The following is a 15911-nucleotide window of genomic DNA, read 5'->3' as shown; positions in this document are numbered from 1 at the left end:
ACGCCGAGTAACCAACCCCCCCCCCCTCTCCCCTCCAAAAAAGGAACTTTCATCAAAAAAGTTGCTGAAACAATGTCGACGCTAAAAAGTATGACTACTCCCTTTCCTGATCCAATAGACTTGACTTCTTATTGATCAATTTCCATTTCGAGGTCAAGACTTGATATTCGCATACATTCATCTTAGAAGACTCTCCAAAATCCTAGATTTCAACCATTAATCTGAGAAAAATACCTTCATTCGGAAACGTTCCTTAGAAACAGCCGTCAATCCCATTGAAAAATTAGAGATTTTTGTTAACCTCACTCACATAGAGGACAAGATATTTTATAATTTGTGCCGAGTTGCTGACGGTCTAGCGGATTGTGAAAAAATCAGTCGTTTGCGGTCCACTGATAAGTCTCTCAGAATCTACCATTTGGTTAAATGTATTGCGTTTCCCTAACATTGAATGGTTTTGCAATGCCTTATAAAGAAGCTAGACCTGCCATTTAAAAATTTCGGTTTTCTTGATCATTCATTTGTAGTGATGGATCGAAAGCTCTCTTCGATTTCGGTCATGCTAACCGATTCCGACACATAATGTACATACAGCAACCAAAAGGGCTTCAGTTTTTGATCTGCTTTTCTTTGCTGATCCACAATACGTACATTTGATATACTAGAGAATAATGCTTATTGTAAAAATCTTGATGAAATTAGAACATAGTTTAATGCGCAACCTATGGGACTGAATTGGAACACACTTACAGTGAAGGAGTACGTAGATGAGATATGGGGGTCGCAGCAGTTGCTTTGTGCTGATGAAGGAGTTCGGGAGAGACGGTGGTCACTGGTCACAAAATGCGGATGGAATGAAGATCTGGGCCCTGTTCAGCTGATGTCAATTGGCAATCAAAGGATGGACAAAAGAGAGACACACACGTTGAGGAGTCCTCAGACTTGTGGCAAATGATCCCGATTGACCGAGACACCAACGCGCTCGGCCTGCCGTTCACTTGTTCATTGCATCCAGGATCAGTGTTCAAACCGTGACAATTTGTTGACGAACCGAGCTTCTCATTGTCTTACACACACCTGGGCAGATCAGCAGTTAGGGGCAATTTTCCCCTGGCCGTGAGTGAACGCCTCTCTTTCACTTTCAAGCTCATACCGCAAGAGACAATTCCCTACGACTAAATGGTCACGTTTTGGTTGCGAAAAAAAGACGATAAAACGGGATTGGAACCACGCTTCGGGTTATTGCATTCGGATGAATACTTTTGTATCGTTCGCGAAGGTTCAAGATTGGGTCTTGATTTTCCAGCAAATTGGAAATCAAAGTATTTGTCCTGGAGATATTTTTGCCTTTGCCGAAAGGCAACAAAAAGTTAGAAATAAAGAAAATCTCACATCAATTCAGCTTTATGTTTGTTGTCTTCGGGCATGTACTGAGCCTTTTTTGGGACAGAATTGCTCGTTAAAAGAAGCATTTATTTTGTGAATTGTTTGTTTTCCGCCATTGTGCATGATTTTTTCACTAAAAACTTAATTAGCATAATGGAAAGGTGCTCGCACAAAAGCAATCTTTTTTTAAGTTGGGATTTGGTTTCATTATCTCATTACGCCCTTTTAAGCAGTTCGATACAAAAGAGAATTCTGAAGCACTTATTCTATTGATGATGTGACAAATTGGTACCTTGAGGGACGCCGCCATGTTGGAGAAGATCAGTTTGATCTCTAGCAAGGGCAACGAATGAATCAAGCCATTGGCCAAAAATATATCATCCATCATTACATCTCAATATGAAATGCAACTGTATGTAAACTCATTTTCTCAATTTTCCGAGATGCAATTCCCTTTGTCAGAGATGGATTCATCCACTTTCCCGACTAACCTACTTATTCTTCAGGTTGCAAATAGTTTAAATTCATGATGATTGGTGGGTTTGCAAATTCTCCCAGTTTGTCGCTATTTCTTTGACATTACACTTCAAAACATCAATTCGTACGGCTCGAGATTGATGATGTTAAACTCTTTGTTACTGGTGAATGTCTCATTTAATCCAAATCTCATTTTTTATAGTTTCCCAATTTGTTACTCGTAGTTGATTGAAAATTTCCACCAAAACCTACATAAAATGTCATTTGTGCTACACGGAGCGAAAGTGCAGACAATGGGGGCTCAAGGCTTTAATTAATTATTCAAAACATATATTTCTTTAAATTACGTTTGATTTGTCTCATTTCTTAGCGGAAGATGTCTTGAGACATTTTTGCCTTCCCGCTTCAAAATAAACGAGAATCAATCGGAAAAACTGTGAGGTTACAATTCTTTGGCCTACTCTTGCTTTGCCATGCAACATGTTTAACATAATTACCTTGCTTTTAATTGAAAAGGTTTGCTGGAATTTAGGATTTCATTATGACCGACTTCATTCTCTTCTGAGATGATAACCATGTAGGTTAGAAAATGATTTGCACACATGAAACGAAAGCTTTGGGAATTATTTCTTTTGACACTCGATGATATTACCAATGGTATTTGTGTCGTTCTTGAAAATTGAAAACTAATACGTATAGTTCTTACTCAGTTTGGGCCTTATTGCCTTTTCAGTTTTGATCACTCAATGTTAGTTTTGAAGATTCGATAAAGGGATGTCCTCGAGTATTTGTAACAGGCCCCAGTCCTTGAAAAACAGTTGGGGGTTTCTACGGGTATGTACAATAGACTATTCCAAAAACGTGAATAAACGAAGTTTGATTTTAGGAGGGGGAGGAGTGACTTAGGGCGGCTTTACACTGGGATGGAAAACCCGGGATTGAATCCGGTTTGGAATCCGGTTTGAGGATGGAAGTAGGACTGGTGCTGGGGCGAGTTTTTGGTGTACGCGTCTTTTTGTTCGACTTGAGTGCAGTAAAAGACTGGAGTCCTTTGCGGGACTCAAGTCTTTTGCCAAACTCGCCCCACCACTAGTGTTACTTCAATCCCAACCGGATTCAATTCTAATTTTCTATCCCTAATGTAAAGCCGCCCGTAGTCATTCCTCCATCCCATAACTTATCGACAATTGATGGTGAATCGGGACGGAAAAGCCTGCCAGTCCTCTGCAGTCATCCGCTAGAGTACATAAAGCTCTATATGAAGGTCAGGAGGAGGAGCAACAAGGAAGCCAGGAAATCTTCAAAAAATGTTTGATAGTATGCAATGTAATGTAACGAGGATCGTGAAACAAAAGTCCGCTCGATTTCACGGATTATCGTAAATCTATTGTCGTTTAAAATCAATTTGAACTATTGGCTCCTTTAAGTAGCAGCTGTCTGATGATATCAGCACAAATGCTTTTCACTTTACTAGAGATGCAAAAATCAAAAAAAACTATGCGCAAAATTAGACACAAAACATTTCTAAGGTTTCGAAAAGTCTATTGTAAAAATATAAAATTGTAGGGAATTAAGCCCTAAAACAGCTTTTTGGCTAATAATGATTTTCTTTAGGCACGTTATTGAGTAAAACTGGCATTTTATTGAACTGCAATGAATGGTACATGAACCATTTCTTTAATGAATAAATAAATTGGAACTCCAATTTAATATCTTGGCAATTGACAATTAAGCCTCAAAAGCACGAGTGCCCTCTAAAAATTGGATGGAGACGTCATCTTCCTCTCCTGCTTCAATGTCCCAATAAAACGAAGGCTTTTATTGTGCCAAGATCTTATCGTATACTCTTCTTGACTTGCAAAGGACCACATTCCTTGCATTGTGCCACCCTTTTACTCCTCTTCTCTCTGGTCAGGATGCATTGCTTAGAAACAGTGGTATATAATGTCTGTACAATGTATATACTGTAGCCTGATTCTTCCTCATTCTCTGGAGATGAGGAATATACCAGACTTACTATTAACTCGCCTCTTTTGTCCAACTATGTTGTCAAGGCAGCAGCTCATGGTGTAGTCGGGAATCGAACCAGAGGTAGTTAATTAGAGGGCGGATGCTTTACTAGTATACCACAGCAGCAAGCCCTTCAAGTGACGGCGAATAAATTCGAAAAATTGACTAAAGCAATTGTGATCGGTGAGATATATCGCCAATAGTTTACCTCGAGATACGAGTTTGAAACTAATTTGGAACTGTGGAACGAACAGTTTGCAACAAAATATATTTAGCTCCAAAAAGACGTCCTTTCCTATCATATTTTTTAAAACAAACTTTGAGTCTCTTTGCTATCGCTGGAAAAGATATTGCAATTTTTCGATTTTATTTGAATCCCGTATGAGGCTCATTTTTGAAAGTTCTTGTCTTGGCGGTATGCGTGTCATTCAGTATGCATATCGAGTCAGTGTCACTTCATGGTGGGTAATGTCCATCCGCTAAGTCAGAGGTAAAAGCTTTAAAGACGGCCCTTAGGGCAAGTTATCAGCTTCTCACATCTACACAATTAACACTATTATCATTATTTTTTTTTGCGGATTTCCTTACCGCTGCTGGGATGTGAATCCCAGCAGTTCAAGACGAGAAATTTATTCAGAAATAGTATATGTAATCTGCATAGTCATAAGTCAGTTATATTTACATTACAACACAATAGATATTTTTCATCAATTCTTTGTGGTGCCACAATGAGGGCCGCAAGGTGTATTGAGTAAAGTTGAAAGCATCATACTGGTTCAAGTCATTCATTCAAAAAGCCTGAGTATTAACCTGTTATTATGTCCCATGTATATGCATGCAAACTTTTTCTAAAACCCTCGCCATGGCGACTTGTTAAATAGCAAAACTGAATGGCCTGGCATGAATTGTTTTGGCGAGAACTTTCTGTTACAAAATTACATTGTCACCGATAAATTTCTGGAAAAGAGTTTCATTTTCATCCAACAAATCTTCTAGACATCAAGCATCCGTAAATAAGGTATCAGGATTCGACTTCTTGCCAAATTGCGATTTTGAAGTCGAAATCATAAAATAGTTACAATAATGCATCAAAGAGGGAAAATAGCTTCTCGAGATGACCGCAAAAAAATGTGCTGGGAACAACGATGTGCACACACAAGCCACCGTTTAATCGGTCATGTTTATTGACTTTCTTTAAGTCAAAAAGAGGTGACTTCTTTTTGCAAAATGAATGATTAGAGGATGCACTTATCACCACAAAACATGAGCAATTGAGCATGCGAAGAAGTTGATTTATCCGTTAAGAGAAGTCCAAGCAAAAGAAGAACTTTTCACGCGAGTCTTTTTGTGTGTGGCGAAACTCGCGCAAAAAGAGCGACCGTCAGGCTGAGTAGCAAGCAAATTTCTCAAGGAGATTTGAGACGAGTCCTAGATAAATCCGGCTTTTCTCACATCTTTACACTTGATCCATTCATATAATAGGTTAGAATAGTTCAGAGCAGATGATTAAACTTGACATCATTCTGACATGTTTGATTAATGTTTGTATCAAGAAAAGGCCACCAAGAACCAACCAGGTCAATTACTTGAAATGCCATATACAAGAATTTTCTATCACGACAAATATATCGATCGATAACGTCTTTGATTGGTTCTTAGATGCAATCAGAAAAATAGATTATTTACAGTTTATTTTCTTTTCTAAGATTTCCCGTTACAGATAAGTAAAGGAAAACAATTGTTACATAACCATTTTCTGAAAACACTTTTAAGACGAAGAACAAAAGAGAGCTAGAGTAGGCCGAGTGGTCTATGAGGCTGTAAATACAAGTCAAGAGTTTTCTTGGATGTAAACCCGATGATGGAAACTAAACCTCATAATGGGAAAACAGGCAGTCAAAGGAATGATGTCCTCGTCTCTTTTTTACTCGCCCCCTTTATTGTTCAATTAACTCCCGATTTCAAATCAAACATTAATGCTCAAAATGCAAATGCATGACATGTGGTAAATAGAACTCAATAATAATTATTCACACATTGGCGGCAAGGATATCCGCAAAACATCAAATCAAACCTACCTTGAGAAGCAACAAAGCTTGCTCTCCTGTTTTGATGGTTAAAACTGAGGCATTTCCAGGAAAGCCCGTACAAAATATAGGGGCTATACATTATCATTTTCCAAGGGCGACTAACTTTGTTTATGACCAATTCTTAGACGAGTTAAGTCAGGTGAAATCTTCGTGTTTGTTTAATTTGAGCTATTCATTTTCGTTCGATAAATGATCATTAAATCAAAGAAGCCATTATCTTTTGTGAAATCCATCGTAGGGGTGATTTGGAGTTATTAATATTTTGGCTGTCATCAAGTTTCCAGTACATAAAAAATCTGAGGACATTGGTTTGAAATTTATGCATTGATCTGAACAATTTTTGCCCTCTTCCACAGAGTACGATGCAAATAAGATTCCAATTGTGATTGATTCTTAACATGTTACCAAAATATCATGTCATGTTAACATTTTTTGGACAAAATCGTTGTCTTGAACATCCAAAATTTTCCGTTCAGTTTGAATTTCCCGCCTCCTTCGCCTCTTTCCTTGACGGGGATTGCTTGTTTCACTTTGCTTTTCCGCTCTTTCAACCAATGGTAGTCTTTGTTTACATTTAGATTACATTTTGTGACGTAACGCCGCCGAGCCCTGATTCTCGTTAACAAGTTCAATTTCGGAATGAATTCTCATTTACTTTGCAAAGTGGAATGTTTTTCCACAACGTATATTTTGGATTGAAGCAAAAGTGTTTCATTTCAAAAGAGGCTGTTTCTTCCAACTGAATCATGTAGCATTCTTTCTATTTCAAAATTGCTCCATTCTACTGCTGACAATATTTCAAAGACCCACATCCAAATCTCAGGCTTGGATGCGATGAGCACGACGAAGCATATCGCCCGATATTGCCCAATTCAAAATCGAACATAATCATTTCCCCTGTTACATTCATTAACCAAAATTTGGGGCTTAATTTTTGTACTCTATTCATCTTTTTGATAGCAAGGGTCACTGAAATTTATCATTAAAGATCCCCCCCCCCATCCAAGTGTCAGAACTGATGTGATGAGCATGACGAAGCATGTCGCCCGGTATTGGCCAATTAAGGACAGAAACGAATTGCTCAATTGCGAACTTTCACAACACTCGGAGACACTGTCCACAATCGTGAGTTCACTCACACAGTACGTGGTGCAAATCTAGAGCAACATCGGTTGCTTGAGCAATTCCGCAAAAGCTGTTAGAAACGGCCTCATGACACACCATGGCACCTTGAAATAATTGTGGCAAAGTGAGTCCAGGCAAGCTAAAATGTGTCATGAAAGCGAGACGAGTCTGCTTTAGATTTTCTAAACAATATCCATCTATGAACTGGGAATATTGGTAAATAACCGCAACATATGGCGAACGGTAAGGAGTGAACTTGATAGACGCAAATGGATTGGGATTTAATTAGAATTAGAAACACATTGCACAAAGGCGAAAAGATTATCGCTTCTTTTTTAGTAGTGGTAGTTTGCAATTTGCCAGCAATTTGAGGTCAATAAAAAGTTACCTCATTGACATTCAAAGGCAGCCTTTAGAGAGATTTTTTTTATGGTTTAAAGAGCAATGAGAAAAGTGAGAGTCGACAATAAGCGGAATGTAAAATCATTAGATGGAGGGTGTAAGAATGTGGGCAACAGTATTCAAGTCTCTCAAAACGGTAGCTACAAACTAAAAAGAGGTTAATAAATACATGAGATCCTTGTTGAAACTAAATGAAGCAAAGACAGTTGTAAGTCTCCACTTCTAATGCAGAAATGAGAATCAACAGTGTTTTGATCTATTTTCTATTTCTGTGATAAACGAAAAATGATAACAGTCCCCTCAAAAATCACAATTTGTAATCAGCATTCAAGTAACCGCTATCTGCCCGTTCATAATGTGAACCAATTAGCGTAAAGTTTAAGAGCTCTTTCTACCAAGTATCGTCTTATTTTATAACACTATCCTTGGTAACTTTGCGTAGTAAATCATTTTTCCTCAAGAAACCTACTTTGATTTATTATGGCTGTGGTTCTGGCGTAAAAGCCATAACACTTGGTTCAACCATAACCAAAATCCAACTAGATCCAGGAGTGACAAATTATTCAGCGATGCTCTACCGTCAGATTCTCCCTTTGCATTCCAATCGTTTGGATTTAAAAGACGAAATTGATGACCCTTTTTAATATTTCAATGTTATTTCAATCTGAAATTTGTGAAAATAAGGATGTGTACTGTACAACGCGGAACAAGATTATTTTTGATGGCTAAAATTGCACTTTAGAAACACACTTTAAAGTTTTGGGATGCTGCCGCTCTCGAGGATAATCTTATTTTGGGTCTTTTAGCTTGAAAGTGAAGTACAGTGGAACACTCTTATACCGGTATGGTCGCTCTCGGGACCGAGCCAAATCGACGATATATGCGGATTTTCTCAACAAGGTGCATAACCACGTCAAATGCGCAAATAAATCTTAAAATACGAGTGTTCAAACGATATATAACTCAAACGAGACGGCAGCTCTTGAATCTTTATTTTGAATTCCAAGGAAACTATCAAGAATACTTTGTTGTTTTTTCGATGTCTTAACCAAAGTTTTTGTACTTCCGTTTGAGTGAGCCTCTTCTAACCAATGATATTGCACCGTCAATTTCTCGGGATGTAGGAGGTTCCTGAGTAGTCTACAGCGGCATCTTTAGAAGATCATCTAAGGCTTCTAAAATAGCTTCCTTGCTTTGGCTTGAAAATTGTTTTATTTTGGAGGCATATTGAAAATCCGGACCAAGATAAAATCGGCTTGATTGGCAGCCAAATGAGCAGGCAGTTTTCATCCGTGCTTTGTCTTCAAGTTCGAATTGCTAAGACCAGTTAATCCCTTTCAATAGTTCAAGTAACAAGCTAATTCAGCTGTGGTGTGTAATCAGAAAAGAAAGTTTTTTACGGCAAAAATAGTGCAAAAAAGATTGCCTAAAAATGACGATATATCCGGAGTGAGGCAACAATATAGGCAGAGTCAATTCATATAAAAAATGTAAGAATGAATCGGGACTTTGGGAAAACGACGATATAAGCGAATTAAGGCTTGCTGGGGTACCGCATTGGTAGAGCAACCGCTTTCCAATTTGTGAATTCTGTTTCGATCCTAGGGGAGCCGAGTCCAAGCTTCTTTGCGGTGTTTAAATTACAGCATAAGTTGCTGCCTTAACAGCTTAAATGGGCGAACCTGCGATCATTCCCGAAGGAGAGAGGTAATAATTAATGTTGCACGTTTGGTTGCGACAACGGAGCGGGAATATCCCTTAATTGGGACACCCATCATCAGAAGCAAGCCGAGCGAGAGAGCTGTCTTATGACTCCGAACAAACAAACAAACAAACGAATTGACGTTATGAGCGGAGACGATATAAGCGGGTTCCAGCGTATAATGTTCCAGATTGCTATCAAACAAAATGGAATTGTAAACTTTTAAGTCAGACTTGGGCACTCTTCTGACCAAAGTTCCTGACAAACCCTATATTCAAGGGCTAGTCAAGTATGATATGTAAAAAAATGATATGTTAACTAAAAAAATAAGATTTTCGTCACAAACTGCTTATTGCCACGGTTAAGTTCGACAATTTTACTCCGATTCAATTATGATTAAATAAATCTTTATAGTCCTTATTGTTCTCATCTGCATCCTCTCATTGCAGACAAAACAAACGTAGAAACACGAGAATATTCTAATATAAGTTAAGAAGGTATTTTTCGTTGAACTTAATAGGTAATAGTGATCCATTCTAACACCATAAAAACACCACCAATTCTTGTAAGAGACCTTTCAAATATTTTAAACGTAAAATTACAAACACTTTTGAAATCGAAAAAGAGACAAACAGAGAGCTATACATAGGATGCTTTTATCATACCAGTGACTTTTCATCACCATCTTTTTCCATGAAATTGTGCTAAATGATGTCCTTAAAGTTAGTCACCCAAGTTTGTGAAACTCCCATCCCAAGTACTATTTCGTTGGAAATAATGACTACAAAAGTGGTGGATGTCCTCAATCAAACAGAACACAACATCTTGTTTAGTTGTGATTTACTTACCATAATTGTTCGGAATTTTACCCATAGAGGATTTAAAACCTCTCCCAGAAGAGTTGGTGGCTCATTGTCATGGCACTTGGGCAAAACATTTTTCGCTTGATAATCTGCTTAAAATCTGGCACCTTAGAGTGAATTCTCTCGTTTTTATGTTATGTGTTCGCACTTAGAGGAAGCAGATGGTGCTACCTCCGCTCAATGAAAAAGGCTCTTAAACTTCATGACAATGGACCCAAACAAAAAAAGAGCAATGAAAAATAGCATTATTGTTGACTGTTATCAGATCATTAACACCAAACTGTATCACTTACCTGCGCCTATAAAAGCCTTAAAAAGATCGCTCGAAAACTTTCTCATTTTTTGTTTTAGAACCTGACAATTACAGGACATGTAAAGATAAATAAACGTTATTTCTGAAGACACAAATTCGTTATGACTGGTGTGTACTTTTATTGCATGCACATGCGCATATGCAGCTGTCCTGCTCTGTCTTTCTCTATTGAGCTCTCTCTCTATGTCTCTGTCTTTCTCCCTTCTAATCTTGATCTTGAATAGAACGGACGTGAAGATGCAACCCTCCGTATATATTGGATTAGGGGTGTGTCCTTAGGGACATAACAATGACAAAGAATACGTCACAAAAAAGTCAATCGTGCATCGTTGATTTGGCCAAAAATAAGGGTTTTTTTGCCAAACTAATTGCAAAACCTAATCCTCACTTTGATTTACGTGCTCAAGCACAATATCGGGCGTTGAATCAAATCCAAAACTGTCTTAGGCTGTAATAAAAAAAATCAATAGCACTACAAAGCATACACGAACCAGAGAATAAACGAACTAGAGATGTAAAAGAAGTGGTTTAGTTCCTTGGCCGTTAACGAAAAAGCAAGAATTGGTTTTTATCGGTTACTATGAACCAAATATATGCCCACTCTTGGCGAGCTCTTTTTGTATACGAACTAAAGCATCGTCATGAGAGAACCACACCCTGATCCCAAAGAGGGACTCTATGCTCCAACATGTTGCGACAGACTTGGAACAGTAGCCGTGAGCGCATGCTCTTTTCTGTATATAAAGCCATGTTTATCTATGAATAAAAGAGAGTCTTCGACTTACCACCGAGACCAACCGTTGTTTTTATTTCTAGGTAATACATTGCAACCGTGATCTAGGTTGACCAATACATGGCGACCATGATCTAGGTTGACCAATACATATTTTCCTCGAAGTAAAACTCTGTTGGTCCTCGTACAATGTCTGACAATTTTCTTCGACCAAGCATAGTTGATCATTGTCAAAAATGAATCTGATGTCCGTCAAAGTTGCCAGTACAGAAACGGGATCGACATTGTTTACTATACATAATGCACAACTTTCAGCAATTTCTCTTCCATATCTAAGTCAACATGTGCAGCAAGATGCTAAGGAAGTGGATTTGTTTTCAACAATGCCTATTTTTTTTCTCGGGATTTTGACAAAGGCACATCTTTCACAGAACATGCTTTCATCACAAGATAGCTAGATTTCTAGCAACCTGCTTGAAAGTGTCCATCCAGATTGCGCAAAAAGAAATCGCCGTCTGTGTTTGCTCTTTGCTCTCATCTCAAGCGTTCCTAAGTACATTGGACTATGAAGCGTTGAGCTGAAAGCGAAAGTTTGGACCGAACACAATGATCTCATCCCAATGTTAACCCATAAAATCAGGTTTGAATGCCATTTTTTTTGAGGGGGGACTTGTTAGCTCTTCCATTCACAATCAAGAAAGTTGGATATAATCCAGGAGAGTTTGTGAGTTTGTGTTGCAGATGGGCTTTTCAATGTGTTTCGGTAAGTTTTTGGAGCAAGGTACCATTTTTTCTCTTGAGATACAGAAATCAATTTTCACCTGCTAATCATTCTGTTTCGTTGACGTTCAGAGGCTCATGAAAATGTGTGATTAGTGGTTGTGTTTAGTTTGCTAATTTCTCTTACGCTTAATGTGACGAGCTCACGTAACTGAACCTGCTTGATGACGGCATCCCAAATGATAATGCAAAGTCCACGGATGACTACTTACAATTTCTATTAAGATATTTTAACGAAAATAATTTTAAAATATACTTAAAAATATAATCATTGGGGATAAGCAAGTCAGGATGGCCGAGTGGTCTAAGGCGCTGCGTTCAGGTCGCAGTCTTCTTCTGAAGGCGTGGGTTCGAATCCCACTTCTGACATCGATAGTTTTTGGGGCGAAAGGATTTGTACTTGACATTCATAATAACTGCACTTGCCGAACAATTCTGGAAAGCAGTAATAACGATAAGCACGGTGCAAAAATAATCAATAGCGTTTGAAATGTTAGATCAGACCCCACCTTGAGCACTTCTAGTCTTGCAATTAAACTTACCCCTAAGTGTTTCGTTTACATTAAGTGGGGAACAATACTTAGCACTTACGTTACTTTTTCATTGCTTTATTAACGCGGTGTTTGAAATGTTATTAGAAATGTTTAAACTTCAACACCTTTCCTTCAATTTCAAATGTCAGGACACTTCAAGGATAATTTTACCGTTTGATTGAAAAAAAGTCAGCTGCTGCTCAAGAAAGGTAATAAAAGCCACTTAAACCAAACTAAAAAACGAAGCATCAGTCAGAAGTAGATTAAACCAAAACCACCTAAAGAGTTGGTTTTACTTTGGGTATGAATTTCAAGGACATTTCCCCAGATTAGTACAGTACATCATAACCTTTGGCGCAATGGACGCATTTTCTATGCGAAACTGAGCCCCTCACTATTGGGCTGGCAAGGTTAGTTTCCAACAGTGTTAGGAACTTAACTTTTCCGGATATGATGTTCGGACACTAGTTATCCCTTCCGGTCAAGGACTTACTTACACCTTATTGTCCTTGGCCCGACATCCCTTCGGAGCATTGGTGGTCACGCACCTTTGTCCTGCTCCTGGCCCAATGCCATCAACGACGGGAGCTGACAAAAGATCTGTTCAATCTGACCCATCCTCTACCCTGCAATAACCAAGAATTTCATCGTTTACCTTTACCTAACTGTGTTTGTACAGTCTGTCATTCCCCTCGTCCTTTTTTTCATGTGCATTGAACCAATCCTAGTCATTCTCACTGTGATATCACTTTCTAGTCAACTATTTTATTGCTTTTACCGTTTTAACATTTTTCTTATTTTATCAACAACCTTTGTATAATGTCTATACATCGTGTTTTATTTTTAGAGTTATTTTACGCCATCAAATGACCAGGGGTTGCAATAAAGATTATTATTACTTTAGCGAGCCAGATGGCGCTACCTGCGTCAACTCGCAACCCCAATCTTGAAAAACAAATTCTGATAAATAAATCAATTTTCAAGTGGTTTGGTTTGCTACTTTTGCCTGGACTATTCATAGCTACCAAAGATACTTGAAAAATACAATTTTATAGCCTTTTTATTAGATTTTTGACCACGTATTCCAACTAGCCAAAGAAACCAAAAGACTTTTTAAGAGCTCCTTTGGATCAAAGCCAGGGTTGAAACCAAATTAGTTCAATAAAATCAAGCTAATGTTTTTCATGGCCTAGTTTTGTCAGTGTTTGCCTGATTAGGGTGACATCTAGAGGTGAAACATTGAGAACACGATTTTTGAGCGCCTGTATCACTATCATTATCCAAATGACGCTACTTTCATCAAGATTCTGATTGATTATATTGATACCTTTTTATGTTGTTTCAAATGAGGTCCAAACTGATTGCGACACAAATGCCTTTTTTACGATATGAGTTTTGATTAAAACATGTCACTTACCCTTTTATGACATCATAAGTAGTCACTCAAAGTTTTAAGAGCACAGTTGAAACAAACCTAAAAAAAGAGACCTGTGTAATACCATTTTGAATGGTTAAGGAAGTATTATTTTTATATTTCAAGCATTGCATATGAGAAATATATTCATACATTGTCGAAAAAAAGGTACATTTTCTTTTGTTCATGGAATAAATTGTTATTAGAATACAAGTGTTTAGCACCATTGTTGTGTACAATACAATACACACACAGGACGTGTTTTTAGAGGTTCATTCACAGTTTCTCCTTCTTCTTCTTCTTATGTTCTTTTCAAGTGGAGGGGGTTAAAATCGAGTTATTTTCAATGAGTGTCCGTCTTCTCATGGTTTTAAGAATTGAGTTGAACACACTAACGGGGGCGGGGGGGGGGTAGGGGGAGCTTAGTAAGAGTGAAAGGACAATTACAGCGAGAGCCATGGATTAATTCTTTGAAAACCATTGAGTGTTTTCTTCGGCCGTTCACATTTACTTCGGCGAGATAATTTGATCTCGAGCTGCCTCGTTCTCGTGGTATTTCTTCAAGCGAAGTCGCAATTCCCGCGGATATCTGAAAACAAAGTACCAAATGGATTAAGGTGGATAGATATTAAAATTGATGTGGTGATAAAGTGCATGCATCAACATCTTTCTTGGTACGAGGATCATCGAGACCTGTGACCAAACAATCTCTATTGCTAATGATGGTAAAAGAGGCACCATGGTGTCCGATAATTGTCTCTTTCTCTCACCACATTGCACACTTTGTCAAGCCAGGTGAAAGATTTTTTCAGCAAGTACTTTGTAATTCAGTTCGTAGAGAGAGAGAGAGAATATCTGGATAGGCTTTGACATCCGTCAAATGCTGATGCAATAAGGAGGAAAATTACGAGAGATGAAGGCCGTTTCCCTAGAGGTCATTGCGCCATCTGTGTTGTTTGCTAGGTACTATCAGGCAATACTCTAAGCAAGAATTATGATTGGATTTTGCTGACTTTTTAGCCTGTCTCCTTTTTCACTAGTTAATACATTTACCTTTTTTGTCCCATTATTTTGCTTGAACAACCGGTTTTGATATTTGGCATTTTTTTCCCCGAGGAACTCACATGAAGTAATAACCGTTACACATGGGTAGAGCTCAAAATTAAATGTTTCCAAGTTTCTTTTGATCAGATTGACCTTGCAGGGGAGTTTCAGAGTTTTACCTGTTTTACTCAAGTATTCCTTACAATTGGAAACAAAAACCTGGCTGAGAGAAATTAGGAGAGGGGGTCGAAGTTTTGTGATAATGACTACAAAAACTATGAATCTTTGAAAGCCTACTCTTGGCTAGCTGTTCATAAGTTGTTGAAACAGAAAGATGATAATTTCTTGTCACGTGAAAACTAATGAAATTATTTTTGCCTCGAAAACCAACAAAATATTTGAATAGCCAAACAAATTACAATTTTTTTCCCCAATATTATAACATATTTTGGCTGCTGTCCAAAACCTTAAAGCAAACTATTTTGACGAAAATCTTCAACTATTTTCCAGCCCCAACTGATAACTGACACATGGGAATGGCTGCATAGTAAGAGTCTCAGGTAGTGGCCATCACACGAAAACAATATTGAAGTACGTACCTACCGTATACAACATACGTGAGTCTACTATCTCGCAATCGGCCTCTTCAGAATCACATCAATGAGAGCCACTTTTTATCTTTATTTTTACGCAAGGCCCTTGAAGCTCGCGCACTTCACCTCTTCGTTTGCTCGATGTTTCTCGTTACTTTCTCACCGTTTGACAGGGACAAGTGTGAAGCATGGATGAGTTTTGATCTGCTTGCAAACCGGAAAATTGACCAGAAAAAAACCTCTTTCTCCTTCTTCAGAGGGGGAATTTCCCTCTTCTTTTTACGCGTTTTGATAAGAGAGATGTGGATATTTAGAAGTTGAGAGTGATGGTCAAGGAAAACCATGAGTATTTCCATGGATTAATTTTCTCTTTGCCATTTTTTGCTCCCACGTCATCATTTTCAAATGGCCTTTTAATTTTTACGTTGGGATGAAATCAGAAAATG

General features: G+C 38.1%; 1 protein-coding gene and 1 non-coding gene across 5 annotated transcripts in view; one reads left to right on the top strand and one right to left on the bottom strand.

Annotated features, from left to right (window-relative positions):
- The first annotated feature begins 12166 nt into the window (after nucleotides 1–12166).
- Trnal-cag (transfer RNA leucine (anticodon CAG)) lies at nucleotides 12167–12250 on the top strand. The gene has a single exon. It is a non-coding gene; the product is annotated as a tRNA-Leu (tRNA).
- Nucleotides 12251–13915: 1665 nt separating this feature from the next.
- Nucleotides 13916–15911, bottom strand: part of LOC131891885 (LIM and senescent cell antigen-like-containing domain protein 1) — a 9739-nt gene continuing 7743 nt past the window's right edge. For all 4 annotated transcript variants that reach the window (XM_059241568.1, XM_059241569.1, XM_059241566.1 and 1 more), the window contains one exon: nucleotides 13916–14417. In XM_059241568.1, coding sequence (XP_059097551.1) covers nucleotides 14336–14417 — 82 coding nt within the window. In that variant the 3' untranslated portion in view covers nucleotides 13916–14335. The remainder of the gene's footprint in view (nucleotides 14418–15911) is intronic.

This window comes from Tigriopus californicus, chromosome 12 (assembly GCF_007210705.1).
Source record: "Tigriopus californicus strain San Diego chromosome 12, Tcal_SD_v2.1, whole genome shotgun sequence".
NCBI classification, from domain to species: Eukaryota; Metazoa; Arthropoda; class Copepoda; order Harpacticoida; family Harpacticidae; genus Tigriopus; species Tigriopus californicus.
Note: the sequence above shows the minus strand (reverse complement) of the source record. Positions and strands in the feature narration are given on the sequence as shown.